General features: G+C 35.1%; 1 protein-coding gene and 1 long non-coding RNA gene across 4 annotated transcripts in view; one reads left to right on the forward strand and one right to left on the reverse strand.

Moving 5' to 3' along the window:
- The window catches only part of LOC149780550 (solute carrier family 12 member 4-like), a 241,300-nt gene that overhangs the window by 143,224 nt on the left and 80,380 nt on the right, over window positions 1–17,696 (reverse strand). The window contains exon 1 of one of the 3 annotated variants that reach the window (XM_089937583.1): window positions 10,839–12,084. The exons of the other annotated variants lie outside the window; for them this stretch is intronic. Coding sequence (XP_089793709.1) covers window positions 10,839–10,842 — 4 coding nt within the window. The 5' untranslated portion in view covers window positions 10,843–12,084. Of the gene's footprint in view, window positions 1–10,838; window positions 12,085–17,696 lie in introns of those variants that run through there. 3 annotated transcript variants of the gene reach the window in all.
- LOC149780551 (uncharacterized) lies at window positions 1,300–15,769 on the forward strand. Its single transcript, XR_016415103.1, has 3 exons — window positions 1,300–1,376; window positions 4,165–4,280; window positions 13,298–15,769. It is a non-coding gene; the product is annotated as an uncharacterized LOC149780551 (long non-coding RNA).

The following is a 17,696-nucleotide window of genomic DNA, read 5'->3' on the forward strand; positions in this document are numbered from 1 at the left end:
CCCAAAATCAACAAGGTTCTTCCTTACCTTCAATGTAAATTATCCTCATATTTTGGGGACCATATGTCAGTGGTTTCCAAACTTAGCCACAACCGTACAAAAATATTTTTCTGAGCCTCATGACCCAGTTTCCAGATTTTGTTAAGTTTCTTCCTTTTAACTGTGAAGTGTTGAAACCACCTCTCATATTCAACAGTAAAAACAAAAATGGTCAAATTAGCCACTGTAGTGCACATTTTGGAGGTTAGCTTTGCATCATTTTCATTGAGGAAAAAGTAGACATCATTAGAAGTCTTTTGGTTAAAGCCTCCATGTCACAATGATCATCCATGGGGGGGGGGTATAGTGACAACAAGATTTTAAGACAGTCATTGTTGCTGCCATATTTTATGTATTACTGGTACCATTTTCATTTAGGGCCAGTAGAGCTAATAATAATATCTTTTATTTTAGCAGGGTGATTCAATTAGTTAATAAAGGATATTTGTACAACCCCTTAAAATATCTATGTATATAAATGCCATCTTTACACCTAAAGGAATGTTATTTCTAATTATCTTAAGTAGCCAAAGGTATGAGTTAATGATGTGACTGATATGTTCATTTCACATTACGGTAAGCTAGTACTCACTTGTACACCCAATATCATATTATATACCATCTGTAAGCTGATATTATCAGACAGCTGATAGAAGTGGTTACATTGCTATAACTTGATCAATGCACTGTTTGGTAGTGGCAAGTAAAACTTTGGTTTTGTTCATACAAGTAGCATTTCATGAGAATTAGTCTATTACCAAAGTTTGTTTGGCTCAAGTTCACATTAAGTTTCTTTTGCATGTGATAACTGTTTGTATAGTGTCTGTATTACTGTAGTTACAGATAATTCACTGGTAAAATTAGGAAGAAAAGTGGACCTAAATTTTTGCCTTGTAATACATTACTTCACAAAATACATCATAAATAAGCTTAAGTGATTATTTAGTTTGCTTTTGTCAGCAGTTGTAACACACCAGGGTATGACATGCAGAGGAAAAGAGGAGCTAAAAGCCTTCACCAAGGGCACACAAAGGTGGCTGATATGGGTTGGCCTGGCAGGTATTGAACCTGGGACCCTGAATTATGAAGTATGATGCTCTACCAGCTTAGCTACTGTGACTTTCTCACAGCAAGGATCTCAACAGTTTACAAGTTATCACCAGGGGCATAAGTTCCTGCCCACTCCCTCAAGATCAATGTCAGCTGCATGTATAAACTTGTTTTACATGTAAAGTATGTGTATATATGCATATAATGTGGGTAACCACAGTTACAGATGCAGCTCTCAATAGATTCCATGTTTTAACCCTGGAGCTAAGTTCGTGGTCAGAGAAGGGGTAAGCAAAGATCCTTGGTTATCACCAGGGGGTCCCAGTCTGTCATGTTTACACTTGGGTCAGGTGTTTCTTTTGAATATTAATTAATGGCAATACTTACAAGTGATTGTGATTGCTATAGGCCTGGTCAGAAGATTAACAGTTTTCAACCGATTTTAACTTAAAATTACCATCATGGCAATTCACACTGATTTTATATGACCAATTTTGGTAATTAACAGGCACATGTATCTCTACAATGATACATGTTCGTTTTTGTATCTCTATTCACTGATTCAATTTAGTATCTTTCTATACTGATACGGGTTCATTTTGAGACAAGGAAGTAGGTTTTATCTCCTACAGTAATAATAGTTACATTAATACAAATATATTTCAGCCTGTACATCAGAGTTAAGGTTAAAAGTTCAAACCTGTATCATGACCATCTGGTAATAGCAGTCACTGACCTTACTATGGGAATTCCTCTTCTATTTTCAACAAAAGACACACCATACTAATTATATGATTATATGGAAAAATAGGAACCAGCCTGGAAATGGGTGAACATAAAAAAGAGAATATATATATGGGCTCGGCTGACCAGGATTAGTTAATAATGTACGGTATAACGGTACCAATTATACAACCCCAGGTGGGCGGAGCTTAAGGTGTAGGAACATTTTTTCAGAAATAAACAACAACACTAGCTGTGATTGGTACATTATGTAAGATTGTTGTTGTTAATGTTGTAGGGTTTAATGCCATTTTTTAGCACATGATAGGCTATACATGGCAGCCAGTATAAATGGTGGAGGAAGAACCCTGGAAAAACCCCGAAAGAACCACTGACCCATGAGAAGCTACTGGAAGCTTTCTCACATATCCATATTGGCCGAATCTGAAACTTGATCCCACGCAGAAAGAGGTGAAATGGTAGTGATCCGTAACAGTGAGCGCTTTAGACCACTCAGCCACTTGGGGCCCTAGTTATGTAAGAGTTGTACTTTCTGCTAGGCAACATGTGAGATTATGTTAATTCATATCTATATCATATTCTGTATTTTTTATGATATTTTAAAAATGTGGTACACATGGCTGAAAATGTATCTGTTGTGGTTAGATAACTCGTACCCCTATCTAGTTCCAGCAGAGTTATCTCTCTTAAATGCAATGGAGTAAATGGTTCTGTCCTTGTCAAATTGACAATCTAACATTGTTCTCTATGACAGTGTGTGACATGCATGCTGAGGTAGGATAGAGAGTATATTTATTTCACAAAACATTAGCAGTGAGGTCTTTGGAAAAACGATTGGTACTGTGATACCTATATAGGGAAGAACAGCCTCACATTGTATCCATCGAAAAGCATATATGTGGGCAGAATTTATGAACTGTAATAGTTTGATGTAGGAAAAAAAATGGATGCTGAAGATTTTTGGTCAAATATTGACAGTCTTTTAAGAACATAATGTATGAAATCTTCAGAAAATAGCACAAGTTGACTTTGCATGGGGGCTTTTGTAACTATAGCTATGACAGACATATACACTTGTCTTGCCTGATGGCTTTATCTCTGTGTAGTCAGCTCCAAGACTGCCATACATGCAACAAAATAAGTTATGCAAATTAAATAAAGTTGATTTTGGCCAAATATTGAATATTTTACTAGCAAAAGATGAAAAATCATGTCTAAAAAAACAACTATCTTGTTATTGTAAGGCATGTCATAAACCAGGATAGAGAACACTCTAGGTTCACATGTAGACAGATCATTTGCATCATATGTCATATTCTGGTATGAATAATTTTAGGTAATTTATTAAAGATATGGTATTCCTTCCCACTTTGATTTTAATTGACCTGCTCTAATTGTCCGTTTTTGTACACTTTCCTGCCTTTAAATTGTTCATGCAGTCTATTAGTTATTTAAGTTCTCTTGCATTCCCTTTTGTTGAAGCAGCAAGGAATACCAACTGACAAGATTAGTTTAATTCAGAATTTCCCACTGACACTTGTATAATCCCAGTTATAATCTACTATTGACTGTCAATTAATTCTATTTATTTCTGTGCAGCTGATCTTGTGGAATGTTCACATCAGGTCAAACATTACTGAGTGATAACCATTTTAGTCACATATTGCCCATTCCTTCCATCTAAGTCCACACTGTTCTTCAAACTTTGCAACCCTTTGCAAGAATCCAAATTGGCATGGGATCATATCTGCATTGGGTTATGGAAGGCTGCAATCCACATGCCAGCATTGTAGAGAAAATGAACTATGAGATATAAAACAGCTGCCTCATTTCAAAAAACAAAATTACATCACTTTTGAGGTCTCCATTACATATAGAATTCTGAATGTTAGGTTCCCACTTTATCAATAATATATTTTTGGATAATTTAATTGCATTGAATTTAATACATGTCATCCATAAACTCATATATATTACATGGATAATATATTGGAGGAAATAAAAATTATACACACCTGATGTTATCTCCCTTACACCAGACATAACATTTCAAGAAATAAAAACTCACATTTTTCAGTGACTGGTTATAAAAATAAAGAGAAGATTTTTGTGAAGTATTATATTAGCCCTCAATCTTGATGAAATGTAGGTAGAAACAATTTAATAATTTCTCACAGTAAAGTTTACAAGTTTAAAATCTGATAAAGTATGTTTTATTTGGTTTAGGTATTTTTCTGCCTAACTTAAGCCCATTACTGTTAATTTCTTATGTAGAAGAAATATATATTATATCTATCTATATTATCTAAATCATTCACCCTTTTATATTAGATGGAAACGAATACCACTTCACTTGAAATTTTGGTACCTGTAAGGAATGTTATAGCACAGTTGTCTTTTGACTGTCCTTGGAACTGTGGGACCCTGCAGCCATATCTTTGTCCAAGGTAAGGCCATCAAACTTTCACTTCTCATTGTTGCTTTTGCCTCCTTTATCATAAGCTACATCTCCCTTTTATATACACTTTCCTTGCGTTTTTAACTCCATTTGACTCTCTATACTTATTGTTTAAATTTGGCATTTTTCTGTATTTTATTCCCCAAATTTCACCCCCAATCCAACAAAACCACTTAGAAGCTGTGATCTACTATATTTAATGACTGATTGGCTTAATGCATCAATTTTATTCACAACACAAATGAGGGAAGCTTTCTATTTGTGTTACAATGAGGGTGGGTAGGTAGACCTTTGTGTGATGACTGGGGGTTAGTGACCTAATGTATCTGCAGACAGTGTAAAGTGTTCAAAGCTTATACTTTATAATAAGATTGGGTCATGTCCACCTTTCTCTGATGTTAAGTTCTGCAACTACCAAACAAATATAAAGTCCTTTATTTTAGGTGAATTGTACTTTGTGAAGTAGAACAGATACATACTATATGTTATGACATGTGATTTACCCCGTATCACCCATGTATACGGGGTAAGTGCTGATATGAATAAAACACAACTCATAGTTAAAACAATTCATTTTCTTCCCAAAATGTAGTTTGGTAGCATAGCACAAATATAAAAACAGCAGCTGAAATAGTTCAAAGACCATAACATACATATTAATATAAGACACAGCATGGTGCAAAATAAAATTGAGGCCTATTGAAAAACAAATGGTACCATGATACCTGTAATTTATGTTTTAGGAAGGAGAATCTCTTGAAAGCTTATCCAAGTTGTAAGTGAATTTTTTTTTAGAGACATTGTTTTATTGATTGAATTTCAATCTTTTAACAGTTTTAAATTTGGAACACTCATTACTAAAATTAGCATATGACTCTTTGGTGCGAAATAGAAAGCACATGTTTCAAACACATACAGGTCCAGAAAATGCCATGGCTCATTTCCTTTACTTTACACAGATGCTGGCATCCAGGTTTCATCTATACTGATAAATATAGGTTTGATCATGAGCACTCAGAAGTTTTAAGTTATTGAATTTTTAATATCATGGTGTTTGCATAGGTTTACTAAGGGAACTGAATTAGCACTGTCTATCCTAAAAGGAATCAGAATGGTGGGGATCTTTTTTAATAAAGGAAAATGTGTTCAACAAATATCCTTGTAATTCCTAGCACAGACAAATTATCTTATGCCTTTTGTACTCATAAAGCATGCTTTGAAAAACAATAGTCCCTAAAAGGGGCTCATGTTCTACTGTCAGAAAAGTTTGTCCATGAATTCAAGAAAAGAAAAATTCTTTTTTTTAAGTGCAGAGTGTTGAAAACATCTCTAGTATTCTTAAGCAAAAAGAGTTAGAAATAGCCTTTGTGGCAGCCATATTTGAAGTACTGTAATATTGGAACCATTTTCATTTAGGACAAACAAGACACTGTTAGATGGCTTTTGTTGAAAACCCCTATGTCATTATAACCACCTATTCAGGAAAATTTGTGACAAGATTTCAAATATGTTAACTGTAGTAGTCATATTGGATTTCGACCGGACATCATTTTCATTCAGGACCAACTAGATATCATGAGAAGTCATTGGTGAAAATCCTATGTTGATATGAACATAATACTATTTTCTTATATCCGTTGTTGAATTTTGTACAGATTATTTTGTTCTATCAATATTTATTCATTACTGATACGCACTGTAAACAAACAACTCATTCAAATAATTGCATTTAATGTTTTTGCGAGATCCAATCCCACCTGACTTCAATCTTGTTACATAATGGTCCAAGCAATCTTTATCAACTTCCACTGTATTTCATCCACTGATTTTTGAAATATTTTGTTTGTACACACACACACACAAACACACACACAATGAGTGGAGAGATAGATAGTGTCTTTTATTAGCTCAACCACCACTTGGCTAACAATGCCTTTCAATATTAACATATGACATGCCAGATAATTTTACATCTATGTAAACTACAGGCAGTTTTCTTATATTTAGTGGCATGATGAGATGACAGGACAGCAAGGTTCTGCTTGAATGAGATACCTAATTCCACAAAAATGCCAATGTTCAAACACATATTTGATATGCCAAAAAAAATTCCCAAATTTTAATGTTTAAGAGAAGTAGGTATATGGTACATTCCTAAATAAAATAACTGGTTTCTTTGTGTAATTTTGCTTTGTTGCTTGATCGGCTGATAAGTTGGTTTTTAACATTCACTTTCAACATATAACTGGTGGTTCTATCATTCCAAAGAAATAGGTAGCTAACTGCCTAGCTCAAGGTAATGATAAGGCAGCTGACCTGGGCTGGCCTGGGTGGGTACTAAACCCATCATTATACGATCACAAATCACTCTATTCAGTGACCACGCCTCCCTAATCAAACCTCTTATTATTGGTCACTGCTATATGACATCATTATAGACAGGAATTTTTTCTCCCAAAACTGTCCAAATTGTTTGCCTCGAGACTGTCCAAATTTATAAAGTTGTCCAGAACCTCTTTTTTCTGCCTTACTACTAATCTTTTTGGTAGTAATGAGGAAAAGTACATGTTTCTAAATCTTGCATTATAATGCTATCTGAAATCAGTTAAAGCTTGGTAATCAAATGAACAGGAAAATTCCGTGACAATTTGCTTTTGTAAAACTTTAGATAAATCACTGTGCAATGTAAAATGAATCGAGATAGGTAATGGTTCGTAAGATGTGAATAAAATGATCATCCACAAAGTCTGCTATTCACTTACACTTTATTTGACACAATAAATTGAAGGTAAAATCTATGATTATATTCACGAAGATCTACTCCCTCATTTTGTTACATCGCTTTAGAATTGTGAATTGATCCCAACATTTCAGCAGGACAACAAAAAATTCTAAGCTTTCAATAACATGCAATTAAACAATGTGGGGTACAATGAAACTAACTACTACTAATCTGACATATAATCTTTTGTGCTATCAGATGTACTTAAACATCGGAAATGCACACGCTGATCGAGTCTTTCTTCTTTAATGTGTTCAAAAACTCATTTTTTGTGCATTTTTGGTAGATAATTCATATATTTTTGTCATAGATTATGTACAAATAATGATCATACATAAGACATGTAAAAATGTTTACTGACACACTCAGAAAGACTTTAAACCACAAAGGTAAAACTTGTTACAGATGTTGCTGCAATATGCTTCAACACATAAAACTTCCATAACCTGCAACAAAATGTTTGAACACAGAAAACTTCCATATCCTGCAACAAAATGTTTGAACACAGAAAACTGTAGGAAACATATATTAAACATCTGCATCCAAGTTCTGATTGTCTGCCTGTTTTCTCAGTCATCTTCAACTGCTCAGCTCCATCCTCCTTCCACTTACAATTCCAGGTATTATCTGCCAGAATGAGTGGTCCCCCACTATAGTGCTAGTACCCATCTTATAATGCAGGTATGGGCACAAAAACCACTCAGTATACTGCTAATAATTTTTGTAGTACTGGGTATGTAACTGATGTACTTTGTTAACTGATCATAAAAAAAATGTCAAGTAAATGGTATACTGTTTGCAGACTTTTGTAGGAGCAACAGAGATGAGTCTGAGCCCAAGGAAACTCGGTCTTCAGTGAGTGCTACCAAAAACAGTTGCACACAGCAAACCGCCTGTTTCCAATACATGCATTGACTATCGTTCTGTATTTATAAGCAGCTTTCCTCTCTGAAGTCCATTTCAGCACAGGCTAAGTATAGCTTTCCGGAGTTTTCTCCAACAAGCCTTGATAACTGGCAAGTAAATAAATGCCCATTTCAGTTAGAAGTACAAGCAGACGACAGTAGACACAGAAATTGATGTACTAATCAGCCATTTTCCCAAATCTTTGTTGGTTATTTTCAGCAATGTATTATGGGTACAACCGGAATTATTTCTTTGCAGAAGGTTTCATTGCTATTTTGGGTGAACTGAACAAAATACAATACTACCAGCTCTGAATGTCTAAAAAGCAGAGAATTAATGTGTACTTTAGTGGGGTTATTTTTAAATGGAAGAAGTAAATTTAAAATAATTTTTAATAAACTATTCAAGCAGGTTCATTTTTTGCAAACAAAGCAACTCAGCAATCATCCGACTGCAAAAGCAGGCAGGTCATTTGAACATGGGGGTTTTCAATAAAAGACTTCTTATGATGTCCAGTTGGTCCTAAATGAAAATGGTTTTGATTTGTACTATTTAACATGCTAAATTCCAATGTTAAATACTCTTTGATTTACACCTGTCTGGTTCTTTTATGCAAACTTATACAAATTTGCTTATGTCAAGCAAATGTTACCTCTTCCAGCACAGAAACCACATAATATTATTTTGTCATCTGCCAGACCAATTTAAATTTCAATGACGGGATACATACCTATGTCTGCAGTGATAAGGTCATATACAGAATTTTATCAAACGCACATGGGCATCAATAAAAGAAAATCAGGCTGTACTGATGTACCCTTTGGACCCTTGATGTATAAATTCATGCAGTTACAAGTATCTGCTGCATACAAATACATAAATTGCATGGAAAAAGTGACAAGATTCACTTATAAGACTGAGAGTAGCCTGTTTCAATCAAGTATTTCCGGTGTTATTGATTATTTTTAACTTATTCCAATTTAAGTATCTCATATGGTTAGTTGTGCCTGGTACAAGATATTACAAAAAATGCCAGCTGTTGACTTAATACAGTTTGTTTTCCATTGGCCAGCAGGGGCAACTCACACGGAAACCAACTGGCCATGCGGAATATCAGCTGGTCCTCTGAATCACATATAACTAATTTCATTTATGTGTTAAATTGCAGTATTCCAAAAAAGTGTAAATACAGTAATAAATGTGACATAAAACACTAGCATTGCTGCCAAAATATTTATTCCAAATTTATAAATAATGTAGATTTGCAAGATAAACAAGGCCCAATACACTTTTCCAATTCAAGACTATGTGCGGAGTTTTGCTAGGATCCACAAAAGCATCATTCTTTTATATGTTAATCTGAGGCACTCTGACTTTTCACGGAAAATGATTTCCATCATTTACAAAAATGCAGCATGCTTTGCATGTCATATATACTCCACTGAGCACCAACAAGCTAAACTTCCATTCCCATTTTGGCAAATAATCCTCAGATCTTTCTGCTTTCTCACACTTCCTTTATTGCTCTAGCCTTTTCTTTCCTTTTTTTTTGTTTTTTTTTTGTTTTAGTAATGACTTATAATGCAATAAAAATCTTCCCATGGTTAGTAATGAATTGGTGGTTAGTGATTTAAATGTTTTATGCATTTTATTTGGTGAAAGATATTGTCTGGAACACTTGCCCAAGACACTGCTATGTATAAAATTTATTGTAAAATACCATAAAACTTCACTATATAACATGCAATGATATATCTACATTCAAGATATCTGACTAAATAATGAAACATGCTTCCAAATTTGAAAATATAGTTAGATGAAACTTCATGATTGAATAGAACTGATTTAATAACTGAAGAAAATTTAATTGCCCCTGTTGTCTTACTGTTAGTATTAACTGGCCCTACGCAAAACATACGGGCCATGGGCCAGCAGCTATATCAATGCCTACCATACTGAAAGCATTGATGTTAATACCTTGAAACCTTGACTTCAATGTCAAAGGAATGAACAAGCATGTCCAATAAGGAATTGTTTGTCCTTTATAATGATATGTTCAAGTATGAATAGAATCCATCACAAAATTAATGAAATACGAACATATTTTTAAAAATACTTGTCATTTATTATTGTTTTGCCATAAATGCTGTTATGATGAAGCAGGCAAGACACCTTCAATCAGGAATATCAGGGTACAAACACCCCCAATACAGCTGAATATTGAAAATGATATGTATAGGAAATGAAAAAAATTGCAGCATAGGACCTTGACAAAGTTGATAATATCTTCAATGACACTATCACCACCAGCAAAGTGACATGTCTTGTCATTTACACGTGAGACAAAAATCATGTGATTTGCAATAATCTTAAGTTCTGCAGTAACATTTACAGGAGTTCAAACTATCAGAATTAAAATACTTCCCTTTCATTTGAAGTCTACTAATATTTTTGAAGTCACCATACCATGTACAGGACTCCACCTACCTGTTCACATTTACAACTGTTAGCCGAGGAAGGTAAAGTAAAAAATTCAAAGATTCTTGTCCAATAAGGCGTGTAGATTTAAGCAGATTCAGAGTCAAGTACAGTGTGGGACAAGTGAAACTGATGTTGGTCAAGCAAATGTTTCAAGACATTGCCCTGCAGGACAAAAATCCCAACTTCAGATTGTTAAGCCCTTTAACTGAACAATCCCCACCACAGTTAACATTTTCCTATACAAGATCCATTACTGATATAAAATCTTGGCACACAATGATCAATGATTAGTACATTAGTGACAATTCGATCAACACTTTTAAAAACAATCAACAAATCAGAGCCCGTGCTGGCCCATTGATCAGAGAAATACTGTACCCATCACTTTGCAGTAAGATACCGGTACTCCTATTCTACAACAAAGAATGAGTGAAAATGGTAGTCCAATTTCATGCAGGTATATCTCAATGAAAGGTCGTTCAAATTTGCTAGGCTGGCTACTAAGCAGCTAACCCTACGCTGACACCAACTGGTGTCGGCGAATTCCAACTTTTCGATAGGCAGTGGACTCTGACCCTATACTCCAATATCTATGTCCGAATATCAAAAAAGGGGTGGCAAAGGTCAGAGGAAACTCTGACTAGGAACCAGGCAGGCACTGGATGTTTAGATAACGGCATTATGCAAGATATAAACACTAATATCTAATCATATTTTGCTAAGTAAGGGTCATAAACATTAGCACTTGAAATTTGTCTCTCCTTTATCTATCTAAATGATTCTCCTGCACTCAATGACTGTCACTATTATACATTACAGACTGTCAGTAACATTACAAGTCCTTCCATACATGGATTTAATTCTTCTAGATAAATATGGTCAGTAGTCAAAACAAAGTTCACCTGGACTTGCACTGATGTTATTTTAGATATACCAGTAACATATATTTCATAGTTAAAATCATGTGTGACAGCATCTGGTAAAACTTTTCAAGGGTTACAGGGCTCAGACAATTTGCATTATACTAATGGCATGGAATTATTTTTTTTTATTTATTGAATGCACTAGATATAATCAGTCAACATTATCCTCTGACTTTTCTGATGCATACACTAAAAAAAAACCTCCAATAAAAATAGTGGCCATTTTGAACTGCCATCAAAACCCTGACTGTTATTACTGTATGTCATAATAAATTCACTGATGTCACATTGACTCGATGATGTGTCGTCACTAATAAGTAAACATTAGCTTCAAACTACTGAAACTAATACTTTTTTGTTCTTCAATTCTTTCACCAAAACATTTCAGAATAGAGTAAAACTTTAAAATGAAAAGGGCAGGTATTTGACTGAATCAGCTGAAATTTGTCAAGTGTTATTTTCAATTCCTATCTTTCACTATGGATCCATATTTGCTCATTTAGCTGGAAGTGTGTCCACCAAAAACTTGCCATATTTCGGGGACGCATCCCCATGACCACCTCATAAGGTTGAAGTTATTAAAATCACATTTGAAAGAGATAAGATTGCTCCAATTGCCATCAACACTTATCAATTAGGGGCAATCTGTTTAATCTGCAATAATTTATCAATGTCCACCCAAAATGCAATATTAAAACACGCCATTACTCTCCCATAAGCCCATTCTGAAAATGTTACCCTCCCGTAAGCCCATTCTCAGTCAGTTACCCTCCCATAAGCCTTTTCTCAATGATACCCTCCCATAAGCCCATTTTCAATGTTACCCTCCCATAAGCCCATTCTCAATGTTACCCTCCCATAAGCCCATTCTCAATGTTCAGCCCAACCTTCACTTTTGAAAATTTTGGCAGTTTTCACTTATGAAAGCATTTTTTTTAAAAATAGGCCCCCCTCACCTTTTCAAAAAATATAATTCTGCCCCACTGGACTTGGAGAATTTCAAAAATACTGTAAAACAACCAAATGGCAAAGTGACTGAAGCGATGGAATATAGTATTGAATGTACAATAGTAAGATACAGCTGTACTTCACACAAAGTGTATGGCCTCCTTATTAATTGCTAGGTGCATGGTCATGGGATGTATTGTTACTGCTTCAAATCAATTTTAGTACAAGATTGCCTTTGCACAATCATTACAGCATGACACTAAGTAATTATCATGAAAAATGAAACCACACAGAGGTATATCACAGGAATTTTTCAACAGACAATGCATGTTTAGCAACAGTAAACCAGATGGTAATCAGCGATTACACTACCACCTTTCAATCAAGCTTTTTGTAGTATAGCTCCAATAGACACTGGTAACATTAATTATTAAACAAAAATTAAATTCAGACAAAAGTGATACTGAAAATGAAAAGCTGGCCCGTTTTCTGAGTAGTTTCTGGGGTTTTAAATGACACTATATAGATCAGAGGTCTCAAACTCAAACCACCCTGAGGGCTGCATGAGGGCATTTTCAATGGCCCAAGGGTAATCCTACAATATTGTAAGACATAGCACATGTTGTTTTTGTTGAAGTCCCATCACCCCCCCCGGAACAAAAGTATCAGGTGATGTGTCTTACGTTGTAGGACTAGTCCAAGGGATACACCACCTTCGTTATTTCTCATGACACCTTGTGATGCCGATCATTTTGCAGGCCACAGGATATGGCTTGGCTGGCCTCGAATTTGAGACCCCTGATATAGATGTTATTGTGCTGATGTGCACTGTAACACACACACTCACACACACACACACAATTAACATTTGAAAGACATGTTTTCTCAGTGAAACCGCTTATGAATAACATTATATTTTAAAGAAAAACAATTTCAAGCCACTTCACAATTTCTTAATCATTACAGATCCTACTCTGACAGCGTACTCTGACTGTGGATCACATTTTTGATGACGGTGTCAATTTCTGCATTTGAGATAGAAGTACTTTGATGTAAATTGCTTCAAGAACCTGTACAAGGATGTATTACCCAAGAAAATCTTGGACTTCTTAAAGGAATGCGTTTTTTTCAACAAATTTTATTCATGTTTTACAGATTGTACATGTGTTACCTTTATATTATTTCATACATTTTACAGAATTGTAAAATCCTAATATTTTATCTTCTTGAACCTAATAATCTGGAAGGCTTTAATTTTAACTTTTTTTAACCTTTTGTTCGTTTTACAAAAATGACTTGTGCTGAGGTGCCATAAATACACAAAATTGCAAACGTGTTTTGTTCCGAGTTGGCTGAAAGAATGAATTTGACATATGGATATGTCCAGGCCATCAGGCTGCAATGAATTCATAAGCTTTATCAAACTAGTTCTTTCCCCTTGAACTCGGTATAAAACATGAATGTGGTCTTGTATTAATTATATACCCCTCTTTACACTTTCTAAACTTTTTAGCTATCCATTATAAATGAAATTCAAAATGAGCTGGCATTTATAAAGTCTGATTCACTGCATCTAAAAGATATTGCAGCATGGATGCAGCATAGCTACTACCTATTGCTTAATAACTACAAATGCTGTGTTCATTTCAGGAAATCAATATGTGAGGGCAAAAAGTTGGGGCATTTAGAAACAAGAGTCCCTCGAATAGACTGATGCTCTATTGGCCAAAATTATTACCATAAATTCATGATAAGACCATTCTTCCTTTTTTAACCGCTGAGTGCTAAAACCATCTTTGATATTCTTCGGCAATAACAAGATTTTTAAATCAGCTGAGAACTGTGATGGCTCGGTGGCTAACATGCCAGACTCACAAAAAATGGGTACAAGTTCGAATCCTATCATCGGACCAGACTGGAACAGCTACCTTCATGTGTCCAAATACCTTGGCTCTAAATAGCCACCTTGTGTTGCTGTACCGTAAAACACCAAACCAAGCCAAAACCAAATGAGATGCTGTGGTGTGTATGTCAGATTGACACTCATTTTCATAAAGAACAAATTAAGTATCTTCCTTTAGTTCTTGGGGAGTAATGACAACAAGAGTTAAAAGACACCCATCAATCCATCATGGTAACCATACTCAATATATAACTGGCACCATTTTCTTTTAGAATTAACTTAGAATGTATCATAATAATTCTACTGGTGAAATGCAGTGTTGATGTAGCCTTGCATTTGGGAGGAGTAGAGATATCTATCTTTTCTAGATAACCATCGTTGGGGCCATATTGATAGGTAGTCGGTCATTTTAATCTAGGATCAACTAGAAACCATGAGAACTCTTCTGATGAAAACCCCATGTTAAAATGACTTTACATTTAAGATAAGCAGCAAAATCAAGATTTTCAATATGGCCACATACTAGATGTCATATTAGCACCATTATAATTTGGAATCAAAAATACTTAATAAGAAGTCTTTTATTGAAAACCCCATTTCTGACCATTAATTCAGAAGCAGCGACAGCAAAACTTTCAGCACAGCCTGGTCTGTGGCAGTCATATCAGACAACAGCTCAACAGCATTTTCTCAGGATGCTGTACCCTTGTACAGTGGCCTGGACTGAGGCAGCCATATCAGACAACAGATCAACAGCATTTTCTCAGGCTACTGTACCTTTGTTTTAGCAAGTATGCTGATGGTTTGTGTTCACTTAGACAACTTGTTTTGAGGAGAAAGGTGAATATTTTTATATTGCAAAAATATAATGACATGCAAATGAGAATAATTTGATGCATCCATCTATACTGTGAGAATTTTTAAATCACCTTTACTTTACTGCACTTATAAAGCCTGCATGATGCAGACACAAAATTCTGACTCTCTCACTATGGTCATAGCAAGCCAAAGTAACGCTGCTGACTCTATTTTATTTTTATGAAGTGAGGGAAGCCTCTTAAAACAATATCTTTTGGATAGAGTCACTCGGATTTCTTTTAACAATGTGTCATTTAGAAAAGTCTTTCATATACCGTACAAGTTGGCCATCAATAATTTGCTAGCACCAAAGGTACCCAGCCCCCCAAAACAACAACCTCCTAAACTGATCTTTGAAAATTGTGGGAGCCAAGAAATAAAATTTTTGCTTCAAGAGGAAGGCATTGTTTAAATAAAGAAATATGGTGTGAATCAATGTGCAGATATTTCTTATCCTGCTTGTACTCTGTACCCCAGTCATGCAAAAAATATGCCAATATGTGAAATTCAAATGTGAGAGAGTTTTTATCATCAATGTATAGGATTGAAGCAATTCTTTGCTGGATGGTGGGAAAAATAGTCATGTTATCACAGCAGAAAATTGGAAGTTGCCTTTCATGCCATTTTAACAGGTATAGGTTGGTATTTTCGTCAATATGATTTGGAAATAAAGTGATCTCAAAAGAAAAAAGTTCATCTTTGCAAAAATATATTTGTTATATCATTTATATCATTCAATATTTAAAATTTGTTTGTCTGTAGAGGAAGACGAAGTTCGTGGGTCACAAAGAATAACCATATCAGGCTTCTTTTGATTTCCTATTCATCACATGCTTGTCACATAAGCAGACAAACTTTTGATTTCCTATTCATCACATGCTTGTCAATAAGCAGACTAACTTTTGATTTCCTATTCATCACAGGCTTGTCACATAAGCAGACTAACTTTTGATTTCCTATTCATCACAGGCTTGTCACATAAGCAGACTAACTTTTGATTTCCTATTCATCACATGCTTGTCAATAAGCAGACTAACTTTTGATTTCCTATTCATCACAGGCTTGTCACATAAGCAGACTAACTTTTGATTTCCTGTTCATCACAGGCTTGTCATGTTGTTGTTGTAGTTGTTGTTGTTGTAGGGTTTAACGTCATTTTTCAGCACACGATAGGCACACATGGCAGCCAGTATTTATGGTGGAGGAAGAACCCGGGAAAACCCTGGAAAGAGAAGCTACTGGCAAGCTTTCTCACATACCCACATTGGCTGAATCCAAGACTCGAACCCACGCAGACAGAGGTGAGATGGCAGTGATCCGTAACGGACAGCGCTTTAGACCTCTCGGCCACTCGGGGCCCCAGCCTTGTCATATAAGCAGACTAATTTTTGATTTCCTATTCATCACAGACTTGTCACATAAGCAGACTAACTTTTGATTTCCTATTCATCACATGCTTGTCAATAAGCAGACTAACTTTTGATTTCCTATTCATCACATGCTTGTCATATAGGCAGACTAATTTTTGATTTCCTATTCATCACAGGCTTGTCACATAAGCAGACCAACTTTTGATTTCTGTGAGTTGAGCAAGTGGCTAATCCAGATATTACCTGTAGAACATGAACAGCTCTTTCCAAGTGTAACTTGTACAATGACCAAAGAGTCAGACCTCTGTTTCAAAGACATATGATATTCGATGCATGATATTTGTTCAAAAATTAATTTTAAAGGGTGAACCCATTTACAAAGATCACCTGTGTACAAAGACGAGTTTTACCTTTTACCCACGGGCAACCTCTATTGACAAGTTTGACTGTATGCCAAGAGCCAAGGGTTTAAAAAAAAAAAAATGGCAGAGCAAAATTTAAGAGCAATGTAAAGATATTAAATATTAAATTTCAATAAAGAAGGACAAGCTGACTGAAAAATTACTAGTCCTGCTGAATCTTCAAAAGTCTTTCCCACAAATGTTCACTGGCATCATCTGAAACTTTTCTGGATGTAAGAATATTGACATTATTCAAACTAGGAGCCCAACTGGAAATTGAGTGGTCTCAGGCTAGCAGGTTACAGCTCATTTCAAGCCATGATAGCAGACATATAAAGTCTGCATAGCTTTATATCAAATCATTACAAAGCACTGCACAGCAAAGCAAAAGCAAAGCCAACCCTGTAATATGATACATAACCAAAAGCACAAAAAATAACGTTGAGTATATATTCAAGTAAATTCTAGCTTACATTTTTGAAGATTGGGTTAGCATACAGATGAATATCATTAATTATCTGGTATATGTAAGTGCAAAACATTACTGTTACCATTAATTCTTCATCAATAGCAGGTGGAAAATAAATTAAATACAATTCCTGCCAGAAAACCAGTTCCTATAATGATTTACTACAGTGGTATTCAAATAGCTATAAAAATAAATACAGGTACCATAATTGTTTCAGGATGCAGCAATTTGGGGAAAACTTGTAATGTTTACAGAGGCTGTATTATTCCCAATATTGGTCCTACCACATGGTACTCAAACAATTCCAAGGTCATATGACCTAATCAAATATGACCTTGACCTTTTACTAAAGCTGCAAAGTCTA

The sequence above is a fragment of the Sinohyriopsis cumingii genome, chromosome 16 (genome assembly GCF_028554795.1).
Source record: "Sinohyriopsis cumingii isolate HCF-2022 chromosome 16, ASM2855479v2, whole genome shotgun sequence".
In the NCBI taxonomy this organism is placed as follows: Eukaryota; Metazoa; Mollusca; class Bivalvia; order Unionida; family Unionidae; genus Sinohyriopsis; species Sinohyriopsis cumingii.